This window comes from Seriola aureovittata, chromosome 1 (genome assembly GCF_021018895.1).
Source record: "Seriola aureovittata isolate HTS-2021-v1 ecotype China chromosome 1, ASM2101889v1, whole genome shotgun sequence".
NCBI lineage: Eukaryota > Metazoa > Chordata > Actinopteri > Carangiformes > Carangidae > Seriola > Seriola aureovittata.
The window spans coordinates 15,677,871-15,694,353 of NC_079364.1; the positions used below are offsets into that span (position 1 = coordinate 15,677,871).

Below are 16,483 nucleotides of genomic sequence, written 5' to 3' on the forward strand. Positions count from 1 at the left end.
GACTAAGGCCCTTCTCTCTGATTACTCAGTTTGGCCAGCTCTAGGAAGCGCCCTGGTTGTTCCAAAACTTTTTTCATTTAAGAATTTTGGCCACTGTGCTTCTGGAAGCCTTAAATGCAACAGATGTTTTTGTAGCCTTCCACAAATCTGTGCCTCACCGCAATCCTGTCTCTGATATGCATCGTCAGCTGTGATACCTTATAGGGACAGGTGTGTGCCTTTCCAAATCCTGTCCAATCAGCTAAATTTACCACAGGTGGGCTACAATCAAGATATGGAAACATCTCAAAGATGATCGAGAGAAACACGAGGCACCTGTGCTAAAGATCTAGTGTCACATCACAGAGTCAAAATACTTATGTCAATGTGATATTTCAGTTCAAAATTGAGTTTTTCTTTGTCATTATGGGGTATTGAGTGTAGATTTTTGATTGAGTTTGATGTTAGCATAAAGATGCAACATAACACAGGTTTCTGGACAAATCACCAGGCTGTTTGTCCTTGACAAAAGACAAACAGGATGAAATCATCTCTGGTGGACAGTCATCTGAAAAAAAGTTAATCTTATAGTCTTTAACCAATTATCAAACAAATTCATAAAACGGGAAGAAATGTGCCTGTATAAGGAAACACTCATGGTCATGAATTCCCTTAGCTTTTTTTTTTTTTTTTAATATGTTGTTGTATATATAGATGGTTCATCCATACACCAACCAAAAGCTTGAGACCTCCACGATAAGTCCAATTGTACATGCTTCAATGATGTATCCAATTGTACTTTCAGTGCTCACAAACACATGTCCTGTAGCCATACTGAACACCAAGAGCATTCTCTTTTTCCTGAAATCAATGTTTCCGAGTTGCCCACTGATCCACTCTGTAACCAGATGCGTGACAACCAGTCATTACAGAAGTCGCTTGCTAAGTAACAAAGTTACAGCTGTTTTCATTTTAAATAGTCTTCAATTTAAAAAATTTGCAGTCTGATACAGAAGGCTAGGAGACCTGAACAATATGAAAGTGCTAGTCATTAATTTACAGAGATCAGGCATCACATAGTGCTATGAAGTATCCAATATGCTACATATGAATACAGCTGTTGACACCTTACAAATGCCTCTGGTTGTTTTTCAAGGCTACTTGAAAAATCAATAACCTTGGCTTGTATGTACATAAACATGAGTGTTTATGCAGAAAATAACGTAGATATCACCACTACCAGAGGTATAATCTTATTACGGCCATTTGGCCACAACAGTGATAATGAAATATTTAGTCCCATTATCAATTTCTAACTGTTAATCCCCCAATTTTGTTTAAGTGGGAAAAAAAACAAAAGAGTTGCCGTCATGGTATCCCCTCCACACTGGGCTCCAGAAGACAACGTTGTTCAGAGCTTCTTCTCTTGCATCGTGCTCAAGTTCTTGGTTTGTTTTCCCCAGCCATTGGTTGCATTTTGGTTGCTTTCCCACATCTTCTGGTGCTATTTCCCATTTGACAGATTGAAGAATGACTGAGAAGAACCAGTTCTGGAACCACTACTTAAGGGAACAACACAAGCTTTTTTTTCACTTCACTACAATCAGTCACAGAGTAATAAAAAGTAGAACAGATGACTCAATTCATTCCTGGAGCAGTGCCTCCAAAGTTGAAAGTAGATGGCACCACTGGCGCCGTGAACTTGTACCCGCCGTGTTTCTCGATCATCTTGGATTCTGTAATTAGATGATGAGGCAACAGTACTTAAGAACCACAAACATAGGGGAGAAGAAAAAAAGCTGTTTCCTCAATGCTTACTGTTGCTCACTATTCATTTACCACCCAAGACAGATTTCATATAATTTGTAGTGTAAGACTTTTCTTCCCTGCATCATTGTCCACAGAACACAGGTATGTAATTCTGAGACAAGTCGTTGAAGGCCTCCATGGTTGGCCATAAGACATCCAGACCACACCAGATTCTTGTACATCTCTGTTTAATGTCTCAGTGTGAGCAACAGTTTTGGCCCTTTATGGCTTTATTATTAGTCAACAATAGAGCGATAACAGGAAATGATGGGAGAGAAATATGCAACAATAAAAGGTTAATCATTTGGCCCTAGACCATCATTTTGGCTAACAAGCATTGTGGGAAGTTATACAGGCAGGGTGCTCCACCGGGTATTGAAATTTTACTATTGAACTAGGATTATAACACACACACACTCATTTTCTTTTATGAAGAGAAAATATGATATGATTTTAAATCATCCCAGAGTATTTAGTGGGTAAAGGCTGTGAATAATATAGTACCATTTATTCCAAGTAAACGTATAGATGAAAAGGCATTAGTAATAGCATTTAGAATTTTTTAAATTGAAAGGCAAGTATCAATAACAAAAGAGCAGTAAATTGTAGCATCTTAAAAAAAAAAAAAAAAAAAAAAAAATACTTTGCCAGACTGAAATGCTCCATTAGCGTTTTATTGGAAAATTGAAGAAGAGTCTCAGCTGGTGCTCACCATGTGCTGCCCGTCTCTGGTCTGCAAGTGTGCCAATGTCCTGAAGCTGTTTGCCCTGTTCCTCGTCAAGGGCTTGTGTTAGTGCCTGGTACCATGCTGGGTCACGGCTCTGGATATCTGCATCACAGTGAAGTGAAATTATTGACTGATGTACAACACGGTTTGACACAAACAATTGTTTTAGTGAACCATTTAATTTTGATTTCTAACAGATCGGTTATCACAAGCTTTCCAGCAACAGGTTGCAGTCTTACTCTGTAGTATGGCTTTGAAGATCTGATACTCGTCCACTAAGTTGTCTTCATCATCTACAGCTGTAGTGTAGCCTTCAAGTGCCGTCTCCTCAGCATCATCCTCCTCCCAGTCTTCATCATCTCCATCTTCTCCTGCCTGCTTCGCCAGCATCTCCAGGTACTCCTGACCTTCCTCGTCAATGTCATCTTCATCGCTGCCCAGCTCAGCTACATTCAAAGAATTATGGGAAAACCTTTCAACATCATACCTTAACTCAACCTGCAGAGTAATACTTGATGACTGATGCAATTCTGCATACATCAAACACTTGTGCCTTACCGTTGTCGTCCTCATCTTCCCCATCTTCATCATCGTCCTCTTCCTCATTCTCATGCTCTGCTCGACAGGCGTACGCCCTCTTGAGGCCACTGAACAGTAGGATGGCTGCTGGAAGGAGCTGGCCGGCCACCTGGTTGACGGCCTGAGGCCTGTGCTCAAGGTCAATGAGAGCACAAAGTCCAAGAATGCACATCTTCCTGTCATGGAGGCTGTGAGGGGAGCAAGTGGAACAGGAGGATTAATAAGATTTCTAATTATAGCAATTGCTAATGAGGATAACAATAGTTGACTAAATAAGTGGTTGCTCAAATTGATTGAAATCATCTCCCATTAGAAAGAGACCGAAGTCTTGAGATTTAGAAAGGTTAACATTCACCACCAGGTACACTGTAGATGTTATTTGCAATATTAAAATCACTTATAAAACTGGTCTTACCCGAGGAAGCAGTCGACATCTTTGAGCCACTGGGTTATGAAGTGGTTAGTGATTGGCTCAGTGTTGTTAGGAAAGCGGAGATTCTCCAGGGTGTTCAGGAGAAGAGGGGGGCTGTAGTAAAGTGCAGCAATGGCCACCTGCAGGCACATAGTCCTCAGCTCACTGGTCTTCACTTCCCGCGTCAAACGCTCCAATGCAGCAGCCACAAACAAGGGCACAACCTGAAAAAGAAAAATACAAACTTCAATTATGATTAAATATTAAAATTGATATTAATTTTAATTCCCAGCCAAACAGATGTCTTTGTGCATCCTGCAGATGTACGCTTTGGTTCTGTAGGTTGGAATGTGAATAGTTATATAGTACCTGTTCATTACACTGAGATGTAAATGTGCTCGAGTTCATTAGACACTGACCTGATCAATGCCACGGCCTTTGCACTGCAGAATGATCACCTCTAACAACTTGGCTGCATGGCACTCGGGATCCTCACCAGGATCACCTGTCAGGACCTGTGTGAAGTGATGGATCAAATTAGAGCTCACAAGTCACCACAAATAATTTAGCATGTATATACAGTGTAGAGTGTTATCTCTGTAACATCATGTGTTAACAACTACAACGGCTCCACTATACCTTCTTGCACATGCTATAGATGATCTCCAGGTATTTGGTGTCAGATAGGAGGGTGTCTGTGTCAACTGTGACATAGTTGTGAAGGAGAGGCATCATATCTGAAACAGAAACACATTTATTATTCACTCAGGTGACCTCACAGAAAAACATGGAGGTTGCACAAAAAAGTGTTCTTTTCCTTTTTCAACTAAAAATATTTATCCATACCTCACTGACACCTGCTTATTAATTAGGATCTCAATGCAAAAAAAAAATTTCCCCCCCAAGCACATACCTGTGAAGTAGTCAAATCCATCCTGCTGGAAGACTTCATACACCAGTGGAAGGAGCTGCCACATCTGTGGCGACACCTGCTGGCAGGTCAGGCTGTGAGCCAGGGAGAGGATCTCCTCATAAAACTCTGAGAAAAGGAAACAAACAGGAGTGAGCCACTGAAGGTAACTACAGTTTGTTTATTATCACTAGGTGAACTCAGACAGAGAGTTATAGTGTGTATAGTGCGAGTGGAAAACAGAAGCACAGGAAGAACCAGTCCTGCTTACCCAATACATGTTGCTGCAGCACAGTGCCAATCACCTGCAGACAGATGCCCTCTAGTTGCTGGGTGATCTGAAAGAGCACAGGCAATGAGGATTTCATCAATATAGGGCAAAAAATGACATTTAATCAATTTGATAAATTTGAGAAGACAAAGCTGTATATAGTTTGATCTTAACAGTGTGTTCCAAATACTAAAAATGTTAGAGTGTATCTTCCAATGCAAAAGGAGTAGATTCCAACACAAGGCAGTTGTATGACACATAGTAAGTGAAACACTTACTCACACGTATTGTTCAAAATATGTTTAACAATAACATCTCCTGCTCTGTCACCACATGTGGCTGTTTGGTGCTTATTAAGCACTTACATTCACTGAGTGAGAAACTTCTTATTTTAACCAAATGTTAAAAGCATAATTCAACAGAACATGTTTCAAATATTAAAACCATATAAAACTGAATGCTATATAAAAAGGAAATTTACATGAAAAGGTATATCTTCAGGATGCAATTTTTAAAATTCAGACCGATTCTATTCTTTAGTCCTGCCAGGATTTCACAGGGTTTTTTTGGGATTGATGTGGGCTAAGATACCTGATTTCGCAGCAGCTTTTCTTAGAAATTGTGATGCATGTTGCAATGTTTGCAATGAAACTGAAGGAGAAAAAAGTGATTATGCTCCCTTACTCTTTGTTAATCACAGGTAGAGCTGATCTTTCTAATAACCGCATGAATTTATAAAGTAGAGCTTTGTACGTATGTATGGGGTCGTTATGCTGCGATGATTGGTCAAATTTATGTAAAAGTTGCGATGATTGAACAAAAATGCAAGGTCGCGCAGAATTCATGGGGATTGGTTGAATTTGCATTAATTAGTGCGATTGCAACATTCTGGAGGGACTGGTTATTGATCAAAACAATGAGGATAAGCGCCTCTTCATCATTAATGTTCATGTTGTTTATTAATGTTTGTGGTGGTATGTCAGTTCAGTAATATCATCTACCCTCTATTACATCTACACCAGTGGAACAGGTTTAATTTCCTCTATATAAAAATTCAGCCAAATTGGAATAATTCCAGTTCTTTGCAGCAAAATGACGTACATCAACGATCGATGAAACCTAAACTACTGAACTGTTACGCAATCAAAAGTCCTCAGTGTAATAAGCAATGCTTGGTCAAATCTAATGCCTTCTTGGCTTCAAGCACCAGCAGCCCTATGTTTCAGCAGACACAGTGGCAGTGTGCCCCAGCACTATTTCTAGCGTCTGCCTCAGCCTCTGAGTCATTTTGAACATGGTGAGAACAGAACGTGTTCCCAGGAGTCGGTGGGTGGCTGAAGTGTGTTGGCAGGAATGCTACAGCAGACCAGAGCTGCTTCTGCAGAGGAAGTGGCACCGAGATGAGTGATCAGCCAGTAGAGAGTGTGAGTGTGTGTGAGTGTGAGTGTGAGTGAGTGTGAGTGTGTGTGTGTGTGTGTGTGTGTGTGTGTGTGGGCAGCATGCTTAGTGGCTATGCAGCTAACCTCTTTGTGGTCCTCCACCACACTTAGCAATGTGTCAATGGTGTTGAGGATGCCCATAGCCGTCACAGCCTTGTCATCTCCCCCTTCCTCATCAGGCCCCGTCTGAATCACCTGGTTGAACGTCATCGCCTGTCAAAGAGTGAACACAGAGAATAATGTGATTGTGTCTGGACTATCCATTAGTATCACTATGTTTCATCATCAGGCAGGACATTTGAATGAAACACACAGGATTGTTAGATTTGATAAAAAGGAAGAGATAAACATATGTGATTATATTGCTTTTAAGAGAAAGCTACAGAGGGAAAGCATGAGACATCACAATACATCGGGCTTGATAGTCGCTTTCTGAGAAGTAAACACCTGCTATTAGTGCATTTCCATGGCAAAAAAAAAAAAAATTTTTTTTTTTTTACAAAAGCACTGCGCAACTAAGTGCACAATGTTTTCCAGCAAATTAGCAAAACAATAATAATCCTGGTACCTGAAGTTCAATATGTATTTGCCGTTTTTGTTAAGGCACATTAAATTTTTGGATATTATCAGACCATTGTTTCTTTTGGAATACTGCATGAGTGACTTTAATTTGGCTGCCCATACTCATGGGTGCATACTTACTAGACAGACTTCATTCACACTCAGTGACTTTAATATTTTTCTCTTGGGACTGAAGTTTTCCACATTTAAAGCAGCCATAGGAGGAGTTTATTTGGCTACTCATCGATGGTAAACAGGATGGTGTCACGTCAAATGATGACAACCTGTAGACTCCACACTGAGTAAACACCATACTAACACTGGATAGGGCCTCCCTTTACTCTCAAATCAGCCTCAATTCTTTGCGGCATGAATTCCATAAGATGTTGGAAAAATTCTGATGTGAACATTAACAGAAGCTGTATCTGCTTATTTTATGCATTCCACTGTTGCCACACAGTTGGCTGATTGGATAACTGCATGAATAAGCAGTTAATAATAAGTTGTACACATGTTCCTAATAAAATGCTCGGTGATTGTATAATGATTGCACTTACCAAATGCTGTGTCATCTCCACTGCAATTGGTGTGACCTCCTCACTGTATTCACAGATCATCTTCTGTATGACATTGGTGAGATCATCGTTCTCTGTCTCCCTGACAATGTGCAGGAGCGCCTGCATCACTGGCCGGATGAAGGGGGTGATGTATTCTTTGGCTAAAGAATACAGTATATGGGTTTGTTTAGACACTTAAACTACTACTGAATTGCGCTTTATAAAACGGAAAAGCATGGTATGCAGTGCAGTCAGGAAACGTAAGCTGTATGCTCACCTTTCTCCTGGTTGCTGATGAGAACCTGCAGCGCAATAGCAGCCTCCACCTTAACTGGCATCTCGTTGTCATTGATTAGACAGAGGCGGGTCAACTCCAGAGCCGTCTGCAGGTTCTGGTCACTTTTGAACTTCACCTCGCAGAAGTAATGCAACACCCAACAGGCCTGTAAGAGATTGAGAAAATGTGGCAGGATAAATAAAAGGACCTAAACTTAAGCTAATATTACCAGCATGTGTTAAATTCAAAGCTACTTTAATCAGTACTGTTATCATAATAATCTGAGTTGTGCCTGTTATGAGATCATCACTTACTCTGGCTCTCATGTAGCCCAGTTCACTGCGGAACAGGGGGAAGACGTGATTCTGCAGCATGAACTCCATCTGGTCCTTATATATTTTTTTCTGTGTAAAGAAAGACATAAATTTCACAAGGCATTCAAACACACTTTCCAATATATCTTGTACATTTAGCATTTTCAGCTGTTAAAAAAAAAAAAAAAAAAAAATCCATCTACAGCTTGTTTGATATATAATAAAGAGGCTGTTCAGACTGAATTTTGGCAAATCAGTTAATGACAACTTCACACTATCAGCACTTGAATTTTTTGGCTGATGGCTGTTAAATATTAAAAATCAAATCAAAAAAAAAAAAAATAGTCTGCCAAGCCACAACTAAGTAGGCAAATTATTAGTAAGTACTAATAGCCCATAGCTAAATCAACTTCTGCACAATCTCTAACCCCACTTAGTCCATTATTTACGACTGAATGCTTATGAGGTCAGTCATGGTGAGAACAGGTGGGTGCTCATTACCTTCAGCAGGATTTCAGCCAAAGAGCCTATCATGTGGAGGGCACCATCCTTTTTCCTGGGGTCAGAGGTGGGATCAGTGAGAATCTGGTAGCAGAAGCCCATAGTCTTTTGCAGCACCTAAACAGAGACAGAAAAACAAACTGAATCATTCTTTAGGCCTTATTAAATATGAATTGTGGGGGACAGAGGAGGAATCAGTTTTCTTTTTTCATTATGGGACCCATTTCTCTTACTAAACAAAAATCAAATTAAAAAAAAAAAAATTATTTCATCTCACCTCTTTCCTCTTGTTGCAGGCAGTGAAGAGGAGTGTCTGGGCTGCTGTTGTTGGAGAGATGAAGTCCTCGAATACATCTGAGGAGGACAAAAGAAATGGGAGTAACGGTTAGTTATCACTGACGCACAAGACTACTTTTGGATTACAGGCACCAACTTTCTCTGCTTACCAAACTTCATGCGGATGTACTCATATGGATCCTCCTGCCACAGTTCCTCATCACTATCTGTGTAACACATGAGGGGGAAAACCACATCCTGAATGATGCCCTGAAAAACAAAATTAAAAAGTCACAATTAGAAAGTGGATTTAACATAGTGGATGCCAGGCACTTGACTTGAGACCATTTTTTTGTAAAAGTGTCTTCACACTGTCCAATCATAATGAACTACCACTGCAAATTGTTAAATTTGAGGAGAGTTTTAAACTGTAGTCAGGTTTTAATTGGTCAAACACCATTCTCTCTGTGTTGTGGTTATATATAGTATAGAGTATAGAGTATATTAGAATTGACCTTTTAACACTCTTCACATACAGTATTGCAAGATATTTTCTGGATATTCAAACATGCTGTATTTTTACCTGGATGTGGGGCTTAAGGTTTTTCCACGTCAGAGCATGCGCTATGCCCTGGTTGATGTAGTTGAGCGTCTGTTGGAGTACTCTGGGAGCCACGTATTGCTTTTCCTTGTACTGGTATAAGACTTTCAGCAGCACCTAGCAGACAAATGTACAAAGAAATGCTTTGAATTTGTGAAGTGCTCTCCAAAGACATAGTTCAATCTGACTGGAGAGCTGCTGCTGCTGCCATCACATCTTCTGAAGTTTTTACCTGCTGTGCAGGAACTGCATATTCCTTGAGGAAAAGTTCAGCAAACTCTGCATACTCTTTGGTTGTGTTGCCTGGGCTTCCATACCTGCATACAGGGTTGAACAAAGTCAGTGTTACTGATATTTGTATGGTTTATTAAGCAAGTTAAGAGAAGAATGATTAGCTTTTTACCTCTCAAACAGGCGAGCCAAGATGTGAAGGGCCCACTTCTTGCACTTCCACCATGGCAGCTCAGGCCTCTCGTCTTCATCTATCTGCATCGTCTCCTGCACAAACCATGGATAACGTTGACACTGTCAGCTTGTGGAGAACTTAAATGTGCACATCTCCGAAACTGAACAACCTATGATTTGATTGAGGAGTGATTGGGAATATTAGTGCAGTGTGAATTTATTTTGTCTCCTTACCGGAGGAACATCTCTATCAACTACTGTCTTCAGGATCTCCATCCATTCTGTCAGGTTCTGTCTGTTGATGAGTTCCAGGGGGAGGTTGTACTGCGGAGACAAACAAGAAAGTAATTTTGAAAAAAAAAAAAAAAAACACTAAATATCTGGTCTAATTAGAGTAAGATTTAGACATGTTCATTTTGTAGATTTCATTCAAAAAAAAAAAAAAATTAAAAAAAAAAAATGATGACACTGCTTGTATTTTCTCAACACGGGTTGAGCACAACTTTAAGAGCCGTTCTCAGGCCCCAGCTAAGGAGATGATGTTAGGTGCAGTGATGTTACCTGGAAGAGGGCATAGAGGATTTTGAAGATCTGTTTCTGAATGAGGACAGAGTCACTGGAGTGGTCAGGGAGCAGCTGGATAAAACGTTCTTTCAGCATGGGCATGAAGATGTGCATGGCAGCCACCAGAGGTTGACGCTCTTCTGGTTTCTTATATCTGTTTGACACATCAGTCACACAGGCTCAATGTTAACCCCATGCCATGTGTTATTATTCAATATAAAATGTAGAAATGAAGAGTGAAAACTGACATACTCGTAGTTTTTGACAAGCTGGTAAAGGCAGAGCAAGATGCCCAGCCATCCTGCACTGTTGTCTGACTGCAGGTAGAAGCCAATCTTGTCCACGATGGTCGTCCACTTGCCAGGGTAGTCATGCTTGATCATGTGGTGGATACATGTTGTCAACTGGACCCTGACAAGTTGAAATGGCAGTTTTAGATCGATTGATTTAGACAGTGACAGATTCACATACATTAAAAGAATGTATGCCAGGTGGAAAAGGGTGATTGGGAGGAAACATGGATGAACAACAAAATCTCCTGAGCTCCTCTTAGCTCTACTCAGCCAAAAGGACACATGGTTACCTGATGCGCTCGGGGGAGTGGATGATGGCCTCCACTATGCTGTCTCGAATGAACTGCCTGTCCTCCTCAGGGATGTTATTGACAGGAGTCTCTGTGCCTGAACCGTCTCCATCACTCCAGTGCTGGGTTATCATGTTCTTCAGGTAGATCACACCTAGACAGAGAAAGACCACAAGGGTCAGCCTTTTAAGGCACTTTCAGAGCGCCGACCAAAACATAACGACACCAAATACAATGTATGAATGATAAATATCTTAAGCAGAGCCCAGTCTTAGTATCTAAATATCTTTAAAATGCTGAAATCTTATTTGCCTATCACACCAAGCCCCTTGTGATGTGAAATTTCATTTGCAAGATACAAAAACTTGTAAATTTCAGTTTGAGATGGTTTGGCAAAATGTTTGTGACGCCTGTAAATTTTATCTGCAAGCTGCTTTGCAGGGGTGTTTCAAACTAACTAAAACACTATATTTGGTTAAGAAATTCTGCTGGTGTACAACCTTATCATACTATCATACTGACTGCATTTACATCATTATGACTGTACAACACAGTAGTGTGAATTCAGAACCATTTAAAGCCTAAGCTGCAGGAATAAATTCTTCCATCTGTAGTTCAGTAGTTTTGAATGTCACACCAGCATGTCAGCTGGGTTCACCTCTAATGTGGGGCCCCATTCTGAGCTCTGTGGCTCGTAGGGAGAGGCATCTGAGGGAGCAGAGGAGTGAGGGCTGGGAGGCGGACGTCAGACTGCTGACACAAATGTCTACACCGCTGGCGAGGCAATCATAATCCAGCCTATCATTGCTGACAGAGCATAAACCCCCCCCACCCCCCTCCCCTGTGCCTATGACCACCAAACTACACTATCGCCCCAACACTGAAAAGCCATTAAGAATCTGTCCTATAAATTACATTCATGGACAGGAGGAAAATTACTTCTTGAAAATGTCTTGCTGAATGAAATGACTGCAATCTTAATAAATGATTGAAAAGAAGGGAAAAATTAAATAAATAAATAAAAAAACATGAAGTGAAAATTTGTAAGCCCTTTATTCCTATAGCTGTTCTCTGACATAACTTAAGCCTCACAATTTCTTTGAGTTTGTCAAATTGAAGCAAGCACTTGTACCGCCTAGGTTTTGCCAGTCTTACTTCAGACTGTTAAATACAGACTATTTCAGTTGGATGAGTAGACTATGCAGATTTTTCACAGCACATTTGAGAACCAAATATTTAAAAGTTCTATCGGATCACAAAAAATCTCAATTAACCCTGGTAGCATTGAGCTGTGCAGAATATTTTGTGTGTTTAGCATGTTGAGTTTTTAAGGTTAAACTTCTTTCTGCTACCACACAAATACAACTGAGGTTTCATTCAAATCACATTTACCTCTTTTGTACTGGGTTGGCAGAAGAAAGGTCAGAAGCAAAGATCTCAAACACTCAGCACATACTGCACATGCTGCCAATACTGATTTAAGTACAACTCAAAGCCACATTCAATCATGCTGGAGATAGACAAACAACCACTATTAATGCATTTGATCAATATGTCCACTAAAAATTATGTAATACCCAACTGTCAATCAAATAAAAATGATTGTAAGAGAAGCAGTGAGATTGTTTCCTCAAAAGACAGCAGTTATATTGGGCTGTCTACTAGCATCAAGCCAGACAGGAGCCAAATGAACGACAATCCACCCAGCCTAAGTGACTGACTCAGTGCCAATACAATAAATTTAGACAATGTAGATTTGTAATCAGCTTCACTTGTGATATGATTTCGACAGCTTCTGTGCAGTCTGGAGGAGCTGTTCCTCCTCGACTCTGCTCTAAACACTGTCAGACATTTTTTTCCTACAGCTGGAAAAGTAATTTATTGCACAGCTCTGTAACAGCTTAATTTGCTAGTACGGTTATGGATAGTTGGAGAGGTGGACACACAATGATTCAGGTCCTATCTGTGCAACTTTCTGCAACAACTTTGGTCAGAAGTTTAACTTTGACCATTGATTTTTCCCTCCATTAACACCTTCCTCATAGAGAACCGTTTGACTAAAATGAAACAAGCTATATTTAACCAACTCCATGTGTCCACTGCACTTCAGCGTAGCACTTTGGCCTCACGAAAACACAAGTGTGAATCATGTATCATCTCTAAATTATCTTTTTTTAAACTATTATACAAGTGACCTGTTTAGTTTGGGATCATGGGGAATATGTAGTCTATTTCAATTCTAATGCAGTTTGATAAAATTGGAGTCAGATGCAGAACAAAGTGGTAAGTCACACAGTACCAGGGTGTTTCAGTCACCTTTATACGGATACAACAGGGAAAAGCATGGACTGTGTCATAACTCTTGAGAGGGTTTAACTAAATAAAAAATTACAGAAAAATATCACTGTGAGCAGACTAAGTGAATTATCCATCCAGCTTCACCAACAATAATTTAAACATTCTTTTGTGGGTTTCAGTCTCAATGTAAGAGTAGGTTATCCAAACAGGCATAACGTTATTTAAGAAGGAAGACTAAACATTTTATTTCAACATTCAGCTCAATGATAAATAGGTTGAAATGTTAATAGTGAACCAGTGTGCTTGTTTATTGACAATTTGGGAGAATAGCTTTTACCTTCTAAATTTTTTTCTATAAAAAAGGAAAAATGTTTTTTGTTTATCGGGGAACATCCTGCACCTGGTTGTGTTGAATTTCCACCTAAGTTTTTAAATAGCATCCTCAACCAAATCTGATTAGACAAACCAGTTTATTGTAAAGATTTGATGGTGCCACTCCCTATGGTACCACTCCCTAGATAGCAGGGACTGAACCTTTATGTTAAGTGAAGAGAACATTAAAAAAATTAAAAAATATGCTGGATTCATGTCTCATTTCATTTCCCATGACCCTTTACCACCGATAAAACTATTTTTACATGTCAGAGTTTAGACTCACCTGCTTGCCTGACAGGCAAATCCAGCTGATCAGACATGGTGACACGCAGCAGAGTGGACACAAAGTTTACCTGGGTGTGACCCTGTAAATCAGAATTGAAAACAGCTGAATGTAAACCAGTTAGAAATACCAAAACAACATGTGGAATCTCCTGTTTTTCATACCATCTCATAATAATTTGCTTTTCACACCATTTTACATGAAACCTACTTCTTGTTGTTAGTGTTGTACTGTACGAAGACAAACATGGCTTTAAGCTTTTTGGTAAGGCATCACAGAACAAGAAGTATTTTTGACATGGCAAGTTGAGTACACATTATGTCTAGCATTTAGTCATGCAAACTCTTGTTACTAGGCAACAAAGACAGACACGACCTGTTTACCTTTTTCAAGATTGAAGAATAATTTTTTAATTTTGTTGCATTTTTACATCATGTTTACAATAAAAATGGGCTCCATACTTTTTTTTTTTTTTAAAAAGTCAATGCTCATCACAACTCAAAAATTTTAGTTTTTTTTATTTTATAAAAGAAGTACAAAAACTGAATACAACATCAGCAAGTTATTCAAGAAAATTAACATTAAAACAGATGCTCACATTAACCAGCTTGAATCCACAATAGTACAAATTTTTGGCATAAATGCAAGCCAATTTTCTGACCTATATTATGATTAAGTGGTAAAATGAGATAGATTGAATTCTGGGTAACTTTTTCCTACTGAAAGAAAGCTGCAGTAAGTTTGCCCCTATGCACATGTAAAGGTGGACGATGACATGACCAAATAATGCATGAGATGTTTGTATCTGAGAGGCAAATCACTAATAGATATGCTGCAGATTCTAAACATCACTCTGGTATGCAGAGCTCCACCACAAATAGTATTTACAGTATATCATTAGTGTGTGCTTTGAGCCACACTACAGCTCCACTGTAACAAAACAGTTCATGTAATGTGTTTGAGCATTTTGTTGAGTGTTATTCAATATTTATCTGGACATTTTCCATGAAAAACAGTCATCGTTTATGACTAAGCAAAGGACTGTATTTAGAAATGATGCACTGAACAGATTTACTCCGTCCACCTCCAGAAGACAACACACAACTCGAATAACTCCAGCCAGTTGTGTGTGAACACTCTCCCAGCTATGCCATTCAAGTGAGCCATCACTATCAATGCATATGTGGGTGTTTTATAAAAAAAAAAAAAAATTTTTTTAAATAAAAAAAACTCAATCCCCTTACACTGCCAAATATAAACATGGGAGGAAGGGTTACTTACTAGGAGCAAAACATACTGACCACATGTGCTATAACTGAATTATCACTTGAATATTAAAAAATAGTTACCAATACAGGTGGTCACGACTTAAAGGCTTCAGGTTGTGTCATGTAGGACACTGTGCATACTGACTGATGTTAACACCATTAAGGAGAACAGTATGGCCCCCACAGAGCCCTGATCTTAATATCATTGAGCCAGTCTGGGATTACATAGACAGACAGTAGACAGAGGCAGAAGAGCTGTGGCAAGTTCGCCAACAACCTACCTGCCAAGTACCATTATAAACTTTATATTGATTATCGATTTGATGAAGTTTCGTTTGGCTAGTTAACTTTGTAATAAGTAGATAAAATGGATAAATATAAATTATTCATGGCATCATTTTTAAGTTATAGTCAACCTCATTCGAATCAGTCTCAGCCATTTAAATTTTTTCCGATTCTGAACTGTCACTTAAATATTTGTGATTGACCAATCAAAAGTAAAAGACGGATGAAGAGAGAAAACAACTTTTTAACTACACAGTATTGCTAACATGGCTCACATGGAAGTCGGCTAGCGTAAAACTCCATTTTCTAATATTTTCACGAGTTAGATCTAAAGTCATAATCAGATATTAAGTGTGGCTGAGGGAAACAGCGGTGTAATCTGGCTAATGTAAATCTTGTTCAGTTTTATTGTAATAAAGTCATCACTTAAGGGCTTGTCACAGTGACACGTGAGCAGCAGCTATGTAGCTACGGCAGCCGATCCAACAAGTAGCTCCGTTAGCTAGCCGATATTAGCCACACAGGAGACATCAATATACCGCTGTTAAATACTCTAACTAGACCATGGCCCGCATTCACTCATCTAATTTTGTTGGTCAAAATACCAGTCATATTATTCTGGTGTCATGTCAGGTCCGATATTAGTAAAAACTGTAACGAAACTGCGTGTGACGAGCTAACAATTACCCCTTCAGCATAACAAGAAGGGTTAGCTTGTTTAGCATTAGCGACACAGCTGGCTCGGGCTAACGTTGACGTTGGTTACTGGCAGTGAAATCATTCGTAATGCTGTTGGATTCATGTTTAGTGTATTTGCGGTAGTGTTAGGAGTGAGGGCGTTAGACACGGTAGAGTTATACGAATCATGTGGCGGAATTTAGCACCGGATCTGTCACGGTAACGACAGCGGAGCCCAGTCTGCGTGATCGCACCATCTTGATGTTGTCAACGGCCAAGGCCCGAGCGGAGACCGCGCCACAACTGCCATCACCATTAACGGCTTGTCTTAAACTTTACCTCGTTTAGCTGTCTCTCAGCGGCCTCCCGCAGATTGGGGTCCATCGTCCCCCGAAGGGCCTCGACCAAAGACTCGGGATCCATTGCGAAAACTCTGTTTACGGCTCGGATTTTAATATTTCAGAGGACTCTCAATTCCCAGTCACTGCGCACATGGACGCACGGCTCTCCGGTTACCCGGCGCGAAAGGAA

At 39.8% G+C, this 16,483-nt stretch overlaps 1 protein-coding gene across 1 annotated transcript; it reads right to left on the reverse strand.

Annotated features, from left to right (window-relative positions):
- Window positions 1-646: 646 nt before the first annotated feature.
- ipo7 (importin 7) lies at window positions 647-16,483 on the reverse strand. The gene is made up of 25 exons (XM_056367411.1): window positions 16,292-16,483; window positions 13,722-13,803; window positions 10,766-10,919; window positions 10,435-10,593; window positions 10,180-10,336; window positions 9,853-9,942; window positions 9,617-9,711; window positions 9,446-9,530; window positions 9,196-9,330; window positions 8,783-8,882; window positions 8,614-8,690; window positions 8,337-8,453; window positions 7,836-7,925; window positions 7,522-7,687; window positions 7,245-7,405; window positions 6,211-6,339; window positions 4,688-4,754; window positions 4,420-4,545; window positions 4,146-4,243; window positions 3,926-4,021; window positions 3,510-3,730; window positions 3,074-3,282; window positions 2,755-2,961; window positions 2,501-2,617; window positions 647-1,715 (listed from the first exon to the last, which is right to left on the reverse strand). Exons 1-25 carry the CDS (start codon window positions 16,373-16,375, stop codon window positions 1,618-1,620), a joined length of 3,120 nt encoding a protein of 1,039 aa, XP_056223386.1. The 5' UTR covers window positions 16,376-16,483; the 3' UTR covers window positions 647-1,617.

What these genes read in the sequence shown, in the direction of transcription:
- ipo7 (XM_056367411.1), bottom strand. Translation starts at nt 16,375, where the DNA reads ATGGATCCCGAGTCTTTGGTCGAGGCCCTTCGGGGGACGATGGACCCC. An exon ending in CAGCTTGTCAAAAACTACGA is followed by an intron (nt 10,337 to 10,434) that starts GTATGTCAGTTT and finishes TGTGTCAAACAG; the next exon opens with ATATAAGAAACCAGAAGAGC. An exon ending in ACCTTAAGCCCCACATCCAG is followed by an intron (nt 8,883 to 9,195) that starts GTAAAAATACAG and finishes TTTGTTTTTCAG; the next exon opens with GGCATCATTCAGGATGTGGT.